General features: G+C 45.0%; 1 protein-coding gene across 5 annotated transcripts in view; it reads right to left on the reverse strand.

Annotated features, from left to right (window-relative positions):
* The window catches only part of LOC141133750 (NACHT, LRR and PYD domains-containing protein 3-like), a 92,001-nt gene that overhangs the window by 71,781 nt on the left and 1,751 nt on the right, over nucleotides 1-18,469 (reverse strand). For 3 of the 5 annotated variants that reach the window (XM_073623285.1, XM_073623284.1, XM_073623282.1), the window contains exon 2: nucleotides 8,073-8,146. The exons of 1 other annotated variant lie outside the window; for it this stretch is intronic. In XM_073623285.1, coding sequence (XP_073479386.1) covers nucleotides 8,073-8,115 — 43 coding nt within the window. In that variant the 5' untranslated portion in view covers nucleotides 8,116-8,146. Of the gene's footprint in view, nucleotides 1-8,072; nucleotides 8,147-8,536; nucleotides 8,841-18,469 lie in introns of those variants that run through there. One more of the 5 variants, XM_073623283.1, reaches the window with a different exon arrangement.

Below are 18,469 nucleotides of genomic sequence, written 5' to 3' on the forward strand. Positions count from 1 at the left end.
TTATTAAGGGGAACCCTGCACCAAAATAAAAATGTATTTATTATTCGCCCAATCTAAAATGCGTGATAGAATTATAGCTGTGTAATATTTTTTAATGCCGGGTGCCCCCCAACCCCCCCTCTTCTTAACCTTCACTAATTGTGCATACTTAATTCGTGGTTTTTTTGCCCTCCATATGAACCTAAGAAACAGTGTATGTAATTTATGCAAGAAACTCTGTGATTTTATATGTGATTTTAGGGAGAACTGACATTTTAAGTAGGTTTATTCTACCTCCCCATGAGAGGTTCCGTGGAAGTCTATTCAACTCAGCCCTATATGTTAAGAAGGGACATATAGTTGGCATGGAATAATGTCTCTTTTACTGGTGAAATTTTGACTCCTAAGTAGTTAAGCTCTTTTATCCCCCATTTAAATGGTAGACACTTTTGATAAGCCTTATCCCCATCTTTGTCTTCTACCACTTCCAATATTTCCGACTTGGTTGAATTAACTCGGAAATTGGATAGTCTACCGTAATTCCTGACAATGTCAAGCAGGTTCAGGAGAGTGATCCTCGGACGGGTGACGTACAATAAGACGTCATCCGCAAAGGCGGCTATTTTATATTCTTCTTCACCTATTTTCACCCCGCTGATGTCCGGGCTGAGTCTTATCTTGGCCAGTAGAGGTTCCAACGTCAAAACAAAAAGCATCGGGGAAAGTGGACAGCCCTGTCTGGTGCCATTATGCAACTCGATAGATTCAGAAAAGGTACCATTTATCTTTACTCTTGCAGTAGGGAAGGTATACAGGGCTTTTATCCTACTGATCATTTGGTTGCCTATGCCGAACTCTTCCAAAGTGTTCCACATGAAACCCCAGTCTACCCTGTCAAATGCTTTTTCAGCATCCATCGACAGGAGTAGTCCTGGGGCTCCTCTGTCCTTCATTATCTGGGCCACCATTAATGTTTTAATGTCGTTATCTCTCCCTTCCCTTCCAGGTACGAAGCCTACTTGGTCGGAATGGACAATCTCGTTTATTATCTTTTTCAATCTATCAGCCAAAATCTTTGCGAAGAGTTTCGTGTCGACATTCAGGAGGGAAATGGGCCTGTAACTTGAGCATAACGTGCTATCCTTTCCCTCCTTCCCAATAATAGCAATACTTGCTTCAAGTGCTTCCTTCCTCATCTCCCAACTTTCCCCAATCCCATTCATGTATGAGCACAATATAGGAAGCAATGGTTCCTGTAGTTTTTTGTAGTATAGGGCGGTCAGCCTATCAGGTCCTGGACTCTTCCCATTTGGGGTATCCTGTATGACCTTCCTTAGTTCCTGTACAGTCACAGGGGCATCCAACATAACTCTGTCTTCTTCCGTGATTTTTATTAAATTTGCCTCTTTTAGAAAAATTTTACTAGCCTCACGCTTACGTCTATTTGACTCCTGAGAGTTATCTGCGTTTATTGCATACAAACTCCCCATAGAACTCTTGAAATGCTTTCGCTATATCGCACGTTTTATATTTGGTTTCCCCTGATTTGGCCCTGACCTTTTCAATATAATTGCTCATTTTCTTTTTTTTCAGGGCCCTAGCAAGAAGCTTGCCCGGTTTGTTACCATAAATGTATCTTTCTTTCTTAACTAAGTTATAAGTTTTACGCGTTTCCTGTTCCAAAGAGGCCCTCAGTTCTTCTCTTCTTTTATGTAGATTTGTCCAGACCTCCCTCCCTCCTAATGCTTTATGTTGTTGCTCTAGTACTTGAATCTCTTTAATCAGGGCTAGCCTTTCATTTTTCAATCTCTTGTTTTTTTCCGCCCCTACCATCATGAATATACCCCTAATGTATGCTTTGTGGGCCTCCAAATTGTAGCCTCATTTACCTCCCCGGGGATATTAATTTTGAAGAACCACTCCAGCTCTTCCTTGAGTCTCCTAAATATGTCTTTGTCTAGTAACAGGTCTTCATTCAGTCTCCACCCTGAGCCCTGTATATCAATTTAACCTATTTTTATATGTAAACTCACCGGTGCATGAGCAGAGAATGTCATATTTCCAATAGATGCCCCTGTGACCGCATCCAGCAACCTATGTTCTACCAGGAAAAAGTCAAGTCGCGAGTACGTCGCCTGCATGGGGGAGTAGTAAGTGTAGTCCCTTATGTCACCCTGCTGGATCCTCCATACATCCACCAGCTGAAGCTGGTGCAGATTCTTTTTGAGTTTACCAGCCCACACCCCCCTCCCTTCCCCTGGCACGTGATGAACAATCCTTTTCAGGATCCAAGCACAAATTAAAGTGCCCTGCAACAATAGCCTTCCCCATCTTGAATTCTTCAAATTTTGCCAGTATGCCCATCACTTTTCTGTGTGTATTTTTATTTGGCCCAAAGATGTTCGCCAGGGAGCACTTTGAGCCATTGATTTTGCCTTTCAGGAAGAGTAACCGACCTTCCGGGTCAGCTAATCCCTCCTCTAGTTCAAATCTAGTCTCCCTGCAAACCCTATGGCCACTCCTCTTGCTCCCTTGATTGGTGAATCACTGAAATACCAAACTGGGAAGTCTTTGGAAAAGATTTTTTGGTTCTTATTGATACTTAGATGTGTCTCTTGAAGCATTGCAACCTCGGCCTTCAAAAACTTCAATTCCCCTAAGATATTAGCACGTTTTACATAGGAATTCAGACCCCTAACATTATAAGAGACAATTTTTAGACTAGGCATCGTCACTCGCTCTCACTTGTTTTCTTCCTTCTGTAGTACAGGCTCCAAATACTATTATATTCATTAACCCCTCCCTTACCCCACCCCCCCCCCAATACCCCCCCGTCCCCTCCTTTGAACATGAAAGAAAATCTTCCAAAACCGTATCACACAGCAATGTGTAGTGGAAAAAGTTCCAAAGGTGAACTACAGTGCAAAAAGGTGCTTCACATGAAAAACAAATCGTTGAACCACAGTGCCCAGATGTGCCTTGGTGACCCCCAAAGTAGTTGCGCTCACCTCAGAGCGTGTGACACAGGGTTTAGCTGTGTCCAAACACGCTTTGGAGCCACCCCTGGGCTCAGTATTAGGACACCAGATGATCTCCCACCAGGCTCTTTAAGACTCCATAGGCATCAAATCATAAAAGAGAAGGGACTACATAGTGTAATATCGCCAAACATTTTATTGATAACCAAGTATAATCCAATCCCCACACTGGGGTACTCACATTGCATAGGTGCTTAATGCGCACCAAACAGTATAGGCAGGGTATAAGCCGAGTAGTGCTATCCGGCGTGCTGTGGGGTGTTAGAGATTCCCAGCCCAGCTCAGTGCTGCTCGCTCTGTCCTGGCCCCTCCCCTGTGCGTCTTCGACACAGGGAGTCACGTGTCTTCATCAGGGGGATATGATATGATATGATATCACAGGGATATGATATCACTGTACACAGGGTCGTTTATAGTGATTTCTAGGCAGTTGAGTTTAGAAGCTTTTTTGGAAGGCAAAAAAAAAAAATATGTTCAGAGGCATTTGAAATGCCAAATGCCTGTAACAGCTTGTAAATGCCGCTAATCAAAAAGCAGCGTTTTGTTTACAGTCGTTTTCATTTTAACAATAAAAAAAAAAAGTCAGGCAATATTGTCTCATTTGAGACCCTTGCAAAATGCAATATCATCTAAGCAACCTCACACTCGTCTAGACCTTTGCGACCACGCAATCTCGTCTCAGCAACCTGACACCCGTTCAGACCCTTGCAGCCATACAAAATCGTCTCAGCAGCCTGACACTCATTTGAGACCCTTGCAAAACACAATATTGTCTCAGCAACCCTTGCAACCATGCAATTTAATAAAAAAAAAGCCAAAAACCTCATACTCATCGAGACCCTTGCAATCATGCAATATCGTCTCAAAACAACTTCATGCTCATCGAGACCCTTGCAACCTTGCAATATCGTCTCAGCAAACCAGACGGAGACCCTTGCAACCACGCAATGTCGTCTCAAAAAACAAACCTTCATACTCAACGAGACCCCTGTAACCATGCAATATCGCCCCAGCAACCTGACACTCACTGCCACCCTTGCAACCAAGCAATATTGTCTCCAGTAGTATAAAACGCTTTGCGGCACACACCTACGTGCAAACCCACATACAAACTAACTTGCAAACATACCTCAGTGACAAACAATCAGCCACACAAACACTCAGCGGCACCCAGTTGGCCAATCATCTCCAGTGGCACGTGGGCCACTAATTTTTTTCTCTGTCTTTCTCCATGAGGTTAGTTCAGGTTTCCATCCAGCACCAGGTTGGACTTTATCTCCCCAGATAAAATAAATAAATACATTAAATAGGAGGGGAAGAACGTACAGTTCGCATCTTCACCAGGGTCAGTCGCATGACGGGTGAGACAGTTCATTTCAGGCAAAGTCACACCAGGCCCACCGTTAGACGGTTATCCACCAACTCGATCACTCCCTTCTCACCGAACAACCAGGCACACCACCGGCAGATCTAGACAGGTTGAGGATAGTGTTCAGCAATCTCAACGTGCCCATAGCTGAGCATAAAGTGGAAGGCCCGGCACACTCTATCACCTTCCTAGGTGTCACTCTGGACATGCGTGCCATATCCTGCCCCCTGACAAACTAGCCCGTACCAGGACAGTTATCCATGACTTCACCCAGTCACAAGGGTGCACCATGAGGCTGTCGGAATCCTTTCAAGGGATGCTGAACTTCACGATGAGGATTATTCCTCAAGGGCGGTCCTTTATATCACAGCTTTTCGTTTTTCCTCACACCAGTGCAAGATCCAGACCAAGTTCTCAAACTAGACCAAGCAGCAGTAGCATACTTAGCTATGTTTGACAAGTTCCTCACCAGCTGGAGCGGTATTTTAATGTTCATCCCGGCAGTGCCAGCTGAGCCATCAGGGATGGTCACCGATGCCGCAGCCTCCACGGGCTTTGCAGCCTTTTTTTGGCCGCCACTAGTTAGCCGAACTTTGGCTTTGGAATTTACAAATTTAGAAATTCTCTTAAATTTCTGCTTTCGCCCAGTCTTCATCACTCTTTGAGCTGTATCCCATCGGGGCAGCTGCCCAGGTCTGGGGCCACACTTGAACAGGACAGATGGTGCTCTTTACCACGGACTATCAGGCCAGAGTGGCGACCTCATCGATAAAGGTAGATCCAAGTCACTCCCCATCATGTCCTTCCTGCGCAGGCTTGCACAGCTGTCACTCCGTCACCAGTTTAATATCTTCTGTAGACATATTCCAGGCAAATGCAAAATCGCAGCTGATGAGTTGTCCCGTTTCAACCTTACTTTGTTTTTCCAACAGGAGCCTGGAGCCGACCCAACAACTACTCCTGTCCCACCCTGGTCGTTGCTGACGATAGACTGAAGTCACATCTCGCCAATGCAACCCGGCTCATTAACAACTCTTTGGCATGCAATTGTCAGAAGAAGCCTTCGTTCCGGTCCGGTCGTTTTTCTCGTATTCCCGGCCTATAAAAGGCGCTCAGAGGATCAAACAAATTGCTGGTTTGTCTCAGCTTCCTGTAGTACCTGAACCTGTATCCTGTATCTCTGTCTGACTACTTGTTGTGACCCGGATTTGCCTTTGGACTTCTCTTGCCTCTCTCCTGGACCTGACCTCTGCCTGTTTATCGGATTCCCACCAATCTCCTGTGTTTGACCCTCGGCCTGTTACCTGGACTGTCTCCTGTCTCCTAGCCTGACCCCTTGCTTGTACCTGGACTTTCTTGATCTTGTCACCTTACCTTGCAGATCCTGTAGTGCCATAGCACCATCCCGGTGTTTGATCCTCTGCCCAGCTCTGGACCTCCTGCCTGTTGTCTGTCTGCACCTGCCTACCAGTACCTACACAGCGGCTCCTCTCTATCAAGACCTCACCAGCAAGCCACCTACGGTCCATTGGGGAGCTTGTGCCTCTTTGTGCCGTTCACCCCCTGTCCCAACTCCAGGGGGCGGACTGCGCTTAGTCGCAAAGGCGAAACTGCTCTCGGCATCTCGGCCTCGGTAAGTACTATCTCTGACAGCAATACACTCAAGGCCTATCGCACTGCTTGGAATACTTACCGCAAGTTTTTTCCTCCTGCCCCGGAGCAGCGATAGGTGACGTTAGACACATCCTAGCCTTCATATGGTATTGCCCCACGCAGCTGGCCCTTTCTCACAATACTATCACGCTATACCTAGTCAGCGTCCAGCATTTCCTGTCCTTACAGAACCCCAGTAAACTGTCAGTATTCTTGCAGTCAAGCCCCTCCTATAGGGCATACAGAAGCACCAACCCGTAGTCAGTGGCAAACGCCTACCTATCACGAGTGCCCTCTTCAGGGACACGTCTGAAATCCTTACTCATTCTTCGTTTGGGGCTTTGCTCAGCCTAGTCATCGAGGCGGCCATCTACCAGGCCTTCTACGGTTTCCTACGACCTAGTGTATTTACCGTCAGTGGCTCCGGCAGTCAGACACTGCTCCGACGCCACCTGACTCACTTTCTGAACCATTACACCTTTCATCTCACATTCTGCAAAACGCAACAAACCGGCCCTGGGGTTGACATCAACATGTTTCAGACTAACAACACCTGGTGCTCAGTGACGGTGCTCGACAACTACTGTCCCATCTACCCAGCCAATCTGATGGTAGCTCGTTGCTACCCTTTATAACCAGCCCCCTGAGTGGCAGTCAGTTTATCAAGCATGTCAGGATCCTCCTAAGCAACTTGGGCTTCAATCCCAGTCAGTCCTCTGGACATTCCTTCCAGATTGTAGCAGCTTCAGCTGCCTCTCAACATGGAGTACCAGACCACGTAATCAAGAAACTAGGCCAATGGAAGTCTGCTTGTTTTGCCACATACATCCCAAATTCTCAGGAAGAAATGGTACAAGCCTTTACCAAGCTGGCTCAAAAAACACAAGACTCAATTAAGAGTTATTCCCCTATCTGAGTCTTTTGCCCCCTTTTCTTGACATACCGACCAGACCACCAAGGCACACTTCAGGTCTATTTATGTTGTAAATCTTGTTGCATGTTTATGTGATCCACATCTCTCTCGGTCATAGGGCCACAACCATAAATAAGAAGGCCAGTATGGTGGCCTGAATTTATGGGAGGAGCCCGGAGGGTATTTAAGCAGCCCACTTGCCCATGCTCTTTGTCAGTTCAGTGCACGATACCCTCCCGCCCTTCCCTTTTTTAAGGCACTTCTCAGCACATATTTCTTCATAAACTACCCATTACTTACCTTGGGTATACCCCCTTTTCTTTGCATACCAACCAGACCACCAAGGCACACTTCAAGTCTATTTATGTTGTAAGTCTTGTCGCGTGTTTATGTGATCCACATCTCTCTCAGGCTGGTTACAGAGTTGCTCAGCGGATGACATCACTTCCGGGTCCGCCAACTTTCCACGCTGACGACGCTGGCTTCACAGCGGCTCCCTGTGTCCCACACCGCTGCTGTCAGTGACTCCATCTCTCTGAAGGCTTCCTCTGACCATGATCCTTTCCAATGCAGCTTAACCCACGATGTGCCTGATTACAACTTCTATTTTGTAAGTGATTTTTAAACCAGTTGGGGCATTAAAATTGTTTATCTTCTGCACTTAGAGGCGCCTTTGTTTGTTTCTTGTCTTATTATGGAATCCCCCGAAAGCAGTCTGATATAATATATTGTTTTATATTGCTCCTGATCTCAGTTATTGCTCTTCAGTTAATTCATTTGAAAATTACTTTTCCACAGAAACCTTACAGTAAAGATGATTTCTGTGTTTTATCATAACGTGTGTGTTTTCCATTGGTCCTTACACTCACACTATGTGCCAGGGGGGCTGAGATTGTTCTTGGGGTTGAGAGGCAGAGTACAGAACCAATCATACTCAAGCACCCCTTCAGGGGTAACGCTACATATATGACTACAGTGGTGCCGCGACTCAGATTTTATACCGATACCAGATGTCCACAGGAAATATCCAGACTGTGAGACATAAGATGTCATATCATTTTATTCCAATCTTTGGAGATGTGTGATGGAGGAAAACATTGGAAAGGATTAGCAGTCATACCTTGTGAGGAGGAGGATGAGGATGAAGAGGAAGAGGTCGCCATGACATCAGGCGATGACCCAAGATGACATCACCTGGAAGGAGCATAAACAATAATAAACTAATTTGTAGTGTGATGAATGGAATCAATAATGAGTATTTTGTTCCCTTATGTGGATAATAATTGGCTGTCTGGTTGTCCAATCAGAGAAGGTCAGAATTGGATGGATAAAAGCAAAAATGGTTGCGCTCTAAACCTGAAACGTAAAATATGGTAACAAGTGTTCAAAAAGCATAAGAAAAAAAAGTCCCAAAGTGAACCAGTGAACTAATATAGTATTAAGTGAAAATGTACAAAAGTTCCTATATCGATCAAATTTCCAGTGAAACATTCTTAATCGATTGGTGAAAATAGCGATAGGTGAGCATTTCCAAAATTAGTGACGTTTCTTGTAAACCCACCACCATAGAAGATGTGTGCTTACCAGATGCACAGACAGATAATGCCTGTGGCTAACACCCAGCCAGGACCTTTTCCTCAATGGAGTTCCAATCCTGGTCCCATCACCGCATCAGTATATGGTGGGGAATCATCCAGACTGAACATCCATGGACCCAAAGAAACTCTGCTGAAGGCTGGTGTACAACTCAATGCATGGTGGATCAAACGTGGCTCGGAAAAAAAAACAAAAAGCAGCCGTAGATAAAACCCGCTAAGGTAATTTATTAAAAATTTAGAAATACACAGTGCCAATAGGCATAAACAACATGGAAATAAAAATAATGCGGCCGGTTGGCTGCAATACACACGCCCGTGCTTCAAAACAAACGGGACGTAGCGCGCGGTGACGTTAGTTACGTCACTCCTCCCCAGAATTGGATGGACACCGGTCATTTACAACCCATAGAGGGTTAATCAGGACCTTCATCCTGGCATTTATCTGATTGGTATATTTGGGCGTCACAAAGTCATTTTACCCTGTTTGGGGCCAAAATGTATACAGACTCATACTTTTAGGTGTCTCCTCCACAAATATTTGGCATTCATAGCCAAGGCCGGTACTAATCAGCTACAGAGTATCCACCAGTAAGATGTCTTCAGAGAGGTCAGGTGATAAAAAGGAGAAGGCCCCAAAATGGAAGCAGCATGCGGTCAGCAGAGACCTCCATTCAATAATAAGATGCTTCCAAGGGAATTCTTCAAGAAGGTCAGTATTTATGGATCATTAAAATAGGTTAAAAAACACAATCGAGGCTCTTTAGTGGTCACTTTGTCAGGGAAAGGTGTACAGTACACTTTATGGGTGCGATCTGTGTGCATTTCTTCAGCCCAGACTATACTGTACAGTATACTGATATGTCAGGTTTTTCTCATTTTAAATTATGATTTGTCATATGAATGCTGAAGAAAATATGCAGAATAATGTTCTGATGAACCACAGGTTACAAATGTTATAAAACTAAAAAGACTCTGGGAGTTGGCTGTGAAAGGAAAGTTTGCATGCAGGGCAATTAGTTGCAAGGACATGACTATGGTATGGCCTATACCAAACCTATCTTAAACTTCTAAATACCCAATACCGTACTTAACCTCTAAAATAACCAGACCACCCATTTTGGAGTAAATTGGCCACACTTGGCCACTTTATTAACCTTTTTTTAACCATTACTTTTCCTTAGGTAAAAACACAATATACCATCAGAAACATTTTAAACCATTGTCAGGGATCCCTGGAGGCACTGACCACATTTCACCGTATTAGCGTGTCCACACCCTGCCGTCAGTCGCGGCCGCTCTGACTCAAACGACATTACTCAAACCTACTCGCTGATACCCATCTCCCAATGGCAGTTAAACCTTAGTTAACTGGCATCAACCAAGGATACCATACCGATAATGGTTCCCCACTTCCATCACTTTATTCTTCATTTCCAATGCCTCCAAGGATCCCCAACCGCCACACACACATATTGCATATATAAAAGAACAACCCACCAAACACAAAAAACTTAAAGAAAGGGCGGGAGGGTGGGAGCTGCTTCCTCATCCAGTGGCAAGAGACTGAGCAAAGGCCCTTAGCTCCTCCTACCCCCTCCGGGAACACTAAACCTAACCACCCCCCTTTCCTCTATTCTATCCCCTCCCATTCTATTAACCCATACCCTTGCCGGTTTCCTCGGCTCCCATGTCATCTAAGCCCTACATTAAGCCTGCGTCCCACTCCGGGCTTCTCTCATTTAATCCAGAAGACAATGGGTTATAATGGTCCTCACACAACACCAGTATAAAGAGGATTTTTTACATTCAATGTTTATTAGAAATTTTTACAAGTCCAGCAAAAGAAATACAAAAGAGTCTGGTAACAAAGTGTGACTTGTAATGTAGGAGTAGGAAGAAGGAAAGCATTCAGTGCACATCTCTTGTGTATTGCTTCCATATTAACAAACGTCAATGACAAGAATATTATTGATTTAAGGAATTAAAGTCAAACATGTTGTATAGTATACTTAGCAGTTTATCAGTAAGGGAAGGAATCAAGGTAACAAAGAAAAGAACATATCAAAGATTAACAGAGTACTGAAATAAATGATAGAAAAATAGTCGTAGCATGTCATAACAAAATGCATTTTACTATTACAATTTGTTATTATACAGATTTGTCCGGGTTTTCCATCATTTGTCAAACCAGACATCTTTGTTACTGTAATAGGCTGGTGCATTTTCAATACAACGATGTGCATGGACTTCTAGGGATGAGCTAAGGGTTCGAACTGAGTATCAGTTCAGGCCGAACATCTGCCCATTCGGCCTTTCGCCGGACACCCAAATTTGCAGGGTGTTCACCCCGATGAACACCCCGCAATGCACTGAGCACTGCACAGTGTGATCTACGCCCTGATTGGGCAAAGCTCTGCCCAAACTGGGCACAGTGTACGCTAGTTGTTGGGGAGTGGGGCCGGGAAGCTGGGCGTGACGTCCTTAACAGCCGATGAGTCATCAGCTGTCTATTATTATTATTATTATTACTACTATACCGGATTTATATAGCGCCAACAGTTTACACAACGCTTTACAACTTGAGGGTAGACAGTACACTTACAATACAAATCAATACAGGAGGGATCAGAGGGCCCTGCTCGTTAGAGCTTACAATCTAGAAGGGTGGGTCAAGTGAAACAAAAAGGTAATAACTGTGGGGGATGAGATGATGGAGAAAATGAAAATACAGTTGTTAGGTGTGGGTAGGGCAGGCTTCTCTGAAGAGAAGGGTTTTCAGGAATCGTCTAAAAGCTAATATAGTAGGAGATAATCGGACAGATTGGGGTAAGAAGTTCCATAGGATTGGAGAGGCTCTGGAAAAGTCCTGGAGGCGAGCATGGGAGGAGGTGACGAGGGAGCTGGAGAGCAGGAGGTCTTGAAAGGAACAAAGAGAACGAATAGGTTGGTATTTTGAGACTATGATAGTGATGTAGCTGGGGGCTAAATTGTGGATGGCTTTGTAGGTTAATGTTAGTATTTTGAACTAAATTAGTTGGGTGAGCGGAAGCCAGTGCAGGGATTGACAGAGAGGAGTAGCAGACACAGAGCGATTGGAAAGGTGAAGGAGTCTGGCATCAGCATTCATGATGGATTGAAGAAGTGATAGACTATGTAAAGGAAAGCCAATGAGAAGGGAGTTGCAGTAATCGTAGTAGTAGGCAAGAGATGACCAGGGAGGGAATTAAGAGCTTTGTTGTGTCATTGGTTAGAAAGGGGCGTATTTTGGAGATGTTGCAGAGGTTGAGGCGGCAAGATTTGAACAGTGATTGGACGTGGGGCTTAAAGGAGAGTTCAGAGTCTAGGACCTTGGCATGTGGGGATGTTCTGACAGTTGTGCCATCAATTTTGACAGAGAGATGAGGGTGTGTTGCGTTTGTTAAAATATGATTTTTTAATTTAATCAGACATAACATTACATGGGACAATATTACAATAATAGTAGTTTGTCAGATTACTGTCAGGTTTAAACAAATGCTGTTGCATACAATGGGTAAGTAGATACCATTGTTGTAATCAATTGACAGTTTGAATAGGCTATTGTCTCTATAGCTACAGTAAGCAGATAACAGGGGCTCTCAAACTGAAAGAATGACTGTTAGTCAGTTGTTATGGAAACAAATTTGTAACCATTAACTTTTGTCAATAAACTTGTACAAATAAAAGGCAGAAGAGACTGGGAAGGAGCTCATCGTGTTTTAAGATCAGAAGCCACTCATGATACAAGAAGGTGCCTGGTCTCAAGGAGAATCATTACCAATGGAGATCAAGAACATACAGTAACCGAAGTTAAGTAACTTTTAAGTGTATTTGTACTGCTATAGACCATAGGCTGTTCATTTGCTAGGCATTTTGCTTGTTATAGATATCTGTCAGTTATTAATAATATTGTAATAGGTTTGTATGTACAGCATCTTTGTATAGTAAAAGCATATTTACACACTGCAGAAGTCACAGCTTCCTTGAGTATACCACAAAGTAACCTTGCTAGATAGACGCAAGCAAAACAGAGGGGAAGGGGCACGTGGTGGAGGACAAATTATAAGTTCCATTTTGGATAGATCGAGTTTGAGGAAGTGGTATGACATCCAGACTGATATGTCTGTTAGTAAATTAGTGATACGTGAGGAGACTGAAGGAGTGAGCTGAGGGTTAGAGAAATAGATTCGGGTGTCATTAGTGTAGAGATGGTATTGGAAGCCATGGGAGGCTGGCTTCCAATACCTGACCCATGGAGGAGGTGTAGATTGAAAATAGGAGGGTTCCAAGAACAGAACCTTGGAACCCCAACAGAGAAAGGAATAGGAGAGGAGGAAGAAGAATTGTAAGTAAAGCTGAAGGTGCGATTAGATAAGTAGGAAGAGAACCAGCGAAGAGTACAGTCACAGAGACCAAAGGTGTGGAGTTTTTGGAGTGGAGGAGGGGGTGGTCAACCATATCATAGGCAGCAGAAAGGTCCAGGAGTAGGAGTACAGAATAGTGCCCATTGGTTTTGGCCGTTAGTAGATCGTTTGTTAGTTTTAGGAGAGCAGTTTCTGTGGAGTGTTGAGGATGAAATCCAGAATGAAGGGGATCAAGAAGACTATCCGCAAGGTGGTCACTCAGTCAGTCATAGACCAGACCTTCAAGGAGTTCGATAAAAAGGGGAGCAAGGAGATGAGGCATAGGTTAAAATTGGTGGGGTCCAGTGAGGGTTTTTTTTAAGTACAGGGCTGACTAGTGCATGTTTTAGAGAGTTGGGGAAGATGCCAGATGAGAGGGAGAGATGAAGATGTGGGTTAGAGAGTGTAGCATAGAGCCAGAGGGTGAACGTAGCATTTGCAAGGGAACAGGATCCAGGGGACAGGTGGTAAGATGGGCGTTAGCAAGTAGTTTAGCAACATTGTCTATAGTGGTGGGGTTGAATGAGGGAAGTAATGATTGTGCCTGTGGGCATGAAGTGTAAAGCGTAGAGGGTATCTGAACAGTAGAGATCTCCTCACAAATTTGATCAATCTTCTGTTTGAAGTGATCGGCAATCTCCTGGGCAGTGAGTGAGTTGGCGGGTGGGGGCGGTGGAGGATGAAGTAGAGAGTTGAAGGTAGAGAAGATTTGACGGGGACAGGATGATAGGTTGTTAATGAGAGTGATAAAAAAGGTCTGCTTGGCAGTGAGGAGGCCGGAATTGTATTTTTGGAGGGCAGATTTATATTGGTTAAAATCTTACTGAGACTTAGTGTTACGCCACAGGTGCTCAAGAGCACGGCTATGTTTTTTCAGACTTCTAGTGTCATCTGTTTGCCAAGGTTGAAGGGGTCGGGGCCTGATTTTGTGTGTAGTGAGGGGGGCCAGCGTGTCCAGGCTAAAAGTGAAGCGTTGTAGACAGAAGTGGTTAGGTCAGTGCAGGACAGAGGTGAGATTTTGTCATAGAGGTGGTCAGTAGCAGAGTAGAGAAGAGAAGGGTTGAGATGGAGTAGGTTACTATGGGTAACCGTTAGGCATTTTGGAGGGAGAGGAGGTGGAGGAGAGGGAGAGACTGAAACTAATAAGGTAGTGTTTAGAGAGGGAAAGGATAGTTGGAGAGGTTGCACAGAGTGCATAGGTGGTAGTGTATAGGGATAATAAAGATCCTTACTGATTCACATCACAGTATACATTAACAACTTGTGGACCGCCCGCCGCCGTTATACATCGGTACTTTGACGTAGAGTAGAGGGGTTATGGCAGCAGATATACCATAACCCTGGTATATTCTTAAACGGCAGATGATCCTCTGATAAAAGTGGTCTCCGCAGCGGATTTGCCGCAAGATCACTTTTATCGGGGGGTGGGAGCGGCGGAGAAGATCGGGTCCTGTCCCCTCTGAGACATGAAGCTGAGTGAGGGAAAGATGGCCCCCACTGGGCTCCATAACATTGGATGACAGAAGAGACGTCAAACGTCACTTCCGCCCAATGGTCTTACAGGGAATTTTTTTTTTTTTTAAAGACATTTTTCTTATTTTTTTTATTGCATTTAAGTGTAAATGTGAGATCTGAGGTCTTTTTGACCATAGATCTCATATTTAAGAGGTCCTGTCATGCTTTTAGGGATGTTTACATTCCTTGAAATAGGAATTAAAAGTGACCCAATTTTTTTTTTTTTTTTTTAAAGGGACAGTGTAAAAATAAAAAGCAAAATAAATAAGAAAAAAATAGAAATTTAAAGCACCCTGTCCCGCCGAGCTCACGCGCAGAAGCGATCACATACATAAGTCGCACCCGCATATGAAAATCGCCATGATCGGTAGAGCGAGAGCAATAATTCTAGCACTAGACCTCCTCTGTTACTTAAAACTGGTAACCTGTAGAAATTTTTAAACGTATTTTTAAGGGTGAAAGTTTGTCGCCATTCCACAAGCGACCGCAATTTTGAAGCGTGACATGTTGGGTATCAATTTACTCGGCATAACATTATCTTTCACAATATAAAAAAAAAATAGCTAACTTCACTGTTGTCTTATTTTTTAATTAAAAAAAAGTGTATTTTGTCCAAACAAATTGCGCTTGTAAGACCTCTGCGCAAATACGGTGTGATATAAAGTATTGAAATAAAGAAATAATGTTTGGGGGTTCTAAGTAATTTTCTAGCAAAAAAAAAACAAATTTTAACTTGTAAAAACCAAGTTTGAAAACTAGGCTTGGTCCTTAAGTTATTAATAGTGGTAAATATTAGTCATTAACCACTTCAGCCCCGGAAGGATTTACCCCCTTTCTGACCAGAGCATTTTTTTTAAAGCGGCACTGCGTCGCTTTAACTGACAATTGCGTGGTCGTGCGATGCTGTACCTAAACAAAATTGACGTCCTTTTTTCCCAACAAATGTAGCTTTCTTTTGGTGGTATTTGATCCCCTCTGCGGTTTTTTTATTTTTTGTGCTATAAACAAAAGTATAGCGACAATTTTGAAAAAAAAACGCATTATTTTTTACTTTTTGCTATAATCAATATTCCCCAAAAATGTATAAAAAAACCCCAAATTTTTTTCCTCAGTTTAGGCCGATACGTATTCTTCTACATATTTTTAGTAAACGAAAATTGCAATAAGTGTATATTGATTGGTTTGCGCAATAGTTATAGTGTCTACATATTAGGTCATAGATTTATTGCATTTTTATTTATTTATTTATTTTTTTACTAGTAATGGCGGCGATCTGCGATTTTTATCATGACTGTGACATTATGGCCGGCAGATCAGACACGTTTGACACATTTTTGGGACCATTGACAATTATACAGCGATCAGTGCTATAAAAATGCATTGATTACTGTAAAAATGTCACTGGCAGGGAAGGGGTTACACACTAGGGGGCGGTGAAGGGGTTAAGTGTGTTCCCTGGGAGGTGATTCTAACTGAGGGGGGAGGGGACTGACTAGAAGAAGTGACGGCTCGTGGTTCCTAGCTAATAGGAACTCATGATCTGTCATTCCTCTTCAGAACAGAACAGGGAAGTGTGTGTTTACATACACTCGTCCCTATTCTGTGTCTCCTGCCCACGATCGCTCGTGGCCGGCGGTCATCGTGACCATCGGCCACGAGCATCGGCACCCCCGCTGTGCAGCGCCTGCTATCCGGAGCCCACGAGACGACGGCTCGTGCAGGGGAGCCAATCTGCCGCAGTATAACTGCAGCGGCTGGTCGGGAAGCAGTTAATAGTACACATACAGTGCCTTGCAAAAGTATTCACCCCTTGGGCTTTTTACCTATTCTATTACATTACAGCCTTGAGTTCAATGTTTTTTCAATCTGAATTATATGTGATGGATCAGAACACAATAGTCAAAGTTGGTGAAGTTGGTGAAAAATAGCGCATGCAAAGCGCCCTGAAAGAGCCACTGCTGTCTCTCTAATGTGAAGGCCTCGAGGGCTTTCACACTGGAGCGGTACGCTGGCAGGACGCTAAGGCTACTTTCACACTGAAGTGGGCGGGCGCCGGCGGTAAAGCGGTGCTATTTTTAGCGCCGCTTAACCAGCGCTTTAGCGGCGCTATTCAACTGCTAGCGGGCCGGTTTTAACTCCAGCTAGAGGCTGAAAAAGGGTTAAAACCGCCCACAAAGTGCCACTACAGCGGCGCTTTGCCGGCGGGTTAGCGGGGCTGCCTCATCGTTTTCAATGGGAAAGGGCGCTTTAGGAGAGGTGTATACACAGCTCCTACAGCGCTCCAAAGATGCAGCTTGCAGGACTTTTTTTCCCATTCTGCAAGTGCACCGCTCCAGCGTGAGAGCCCTCGAGTCTTTCACACTGGAGTGTGAGGAGCGGCTCTTTACAGGCACTATACAGGCGCTATTTTTAGCGCTGTAGCACCTGTAAAGCTCCTCAGTGTGAAAGTAGCCTTAGACCCCTTTCACACTGGGGCTACAGCGCTAAAAATAGCACCTGCAAAGCGCCCTGAAAGAGCCGCTCCTCACACTCCAGTGTGAAAGCCCCGAGGGCTCTCACACTGGAGCGGTGCACCAGCAGGATGCTAAAAAAAGTCCTGCTAGCAGCATCTTTGGAGCGGTGAAGAAGCGGTGTGTATACCACCACCGCCGGCATAGCGCTGCTGCAGCAGCGCCTTGCGGTGGTTTTAACCCTTTCTCGGCCGCTAGCAGGGGGTAAAACCGCCCCGCTAGCGGCCGAACACCACCGCTAAAACAACGGTAAAGCGGCGCTAAAAATAGCGCCTTTTTACCGCCGATGCCTCCCCCGCCCCAGCGTGAAAGGGGCCTTACAGTGTTTTCACACTGAGGCGCCTCTAAACTGCCAGTAAAACACTGAGCACTTTTGAAGAGCTTTTCAGGCGCTTTTGAAGAGCTTTCCATTCATTTCAATGGAGAGGGGTGTTTTTTCACCGCCCTGCCAGCGCACTGCCCCAGTGTGAAAGCATGCATTGATTTCAAGGCCCTTTCACACTGGGGAGGTGCGGGCGCCAGCACTATTTTTTTACTATTGTTTTATCGGCGGTATTCGCCCGCTAGCGGGGCGGTTTTACCCTCCTGCTAGCGCCCGAGAAAGGGTTAAAACCACCGCAAAGCGCTGCTGCTTAGCCGCACTGCCCTATTCATTTCAATGGGCAGGAGCAGTGAAGGAGCGGTGTATACACCGCTCCAAAGATGCTGCTAGCAAGACTTTTTTCAGCGTCCTGCCAGTGCACCGCTCCAGTGTGAAAGCCCCGAGAGCTTTCACACTAGAGTGTGAGGAGTGGCTCTTTCAGGGCACTTTGCAGGCGCTATTTTTAGCAAAAGCTAAAAGTGCCCCAGTGTGAAAGGGGTCTAATGCCGCGTACAGCTACAAAAGTCCGACAGCCCGTCCGCCAGACTTTCGATGGACTTTTGGCGGACTTTCAACAGACTTTCTTACGAACGGACTTGCCTACACACGATCACACCAAAGTCTGACGGATTTGTACGTGATGACGTACACCGGACTAAAATAAGGAAGTTGATAGCCAGTAGCCAATAGCTGCCCTAGCGCCGGTTTTTGTCCGTCGGACTAGCACACAGACGAGCGGATTTCTGGGTCCGGCGGACTTACAACGTAAAGATTTGAAGCATGTTCCAAATCTAAAGTCCGTCAGATTTGCGACTGGAAAAGTCCGCTGAAGGTCCGGTGAAGCCCACACACGATTGGATTGTCCGCCGGACTTGGTCCGTCGGCGTCCGTTGGACAAATCCGGTCGAAAAGTCCGACCGTGTGTACGCTGCATAAGGCTACTTTCACACTGGGGCGGCTATATTTAGCACCGCTTTACTGTCGTTTTAGTGGCGCTATTCGGCCGCTAGCGGGGGGGTTTTAACCTCCCCCCCCGCTAGCAACCGAAAAAGGGTTAAAACCGCCCGCAAATCGCTGCTGTAGCAGCACTTTGCCAGCGGGTTTGCAGTGCT

This window comes from Aquarana catesbeiana, linkage group LG03 (genome assembly GCF_042186555.1).
Source record: "Aquarana catesbeiana isolate 2022-GZ linkage group LG03, ASM4218655v1, whole genome shotgun sequence".
Taxonomy (NCBI): domain Eukaryota; kingdom Metazoa; phylum Chordata; class Amphibia; order Anura; family Ranidae; genus Aquarana; species Aquarana catesbeiana.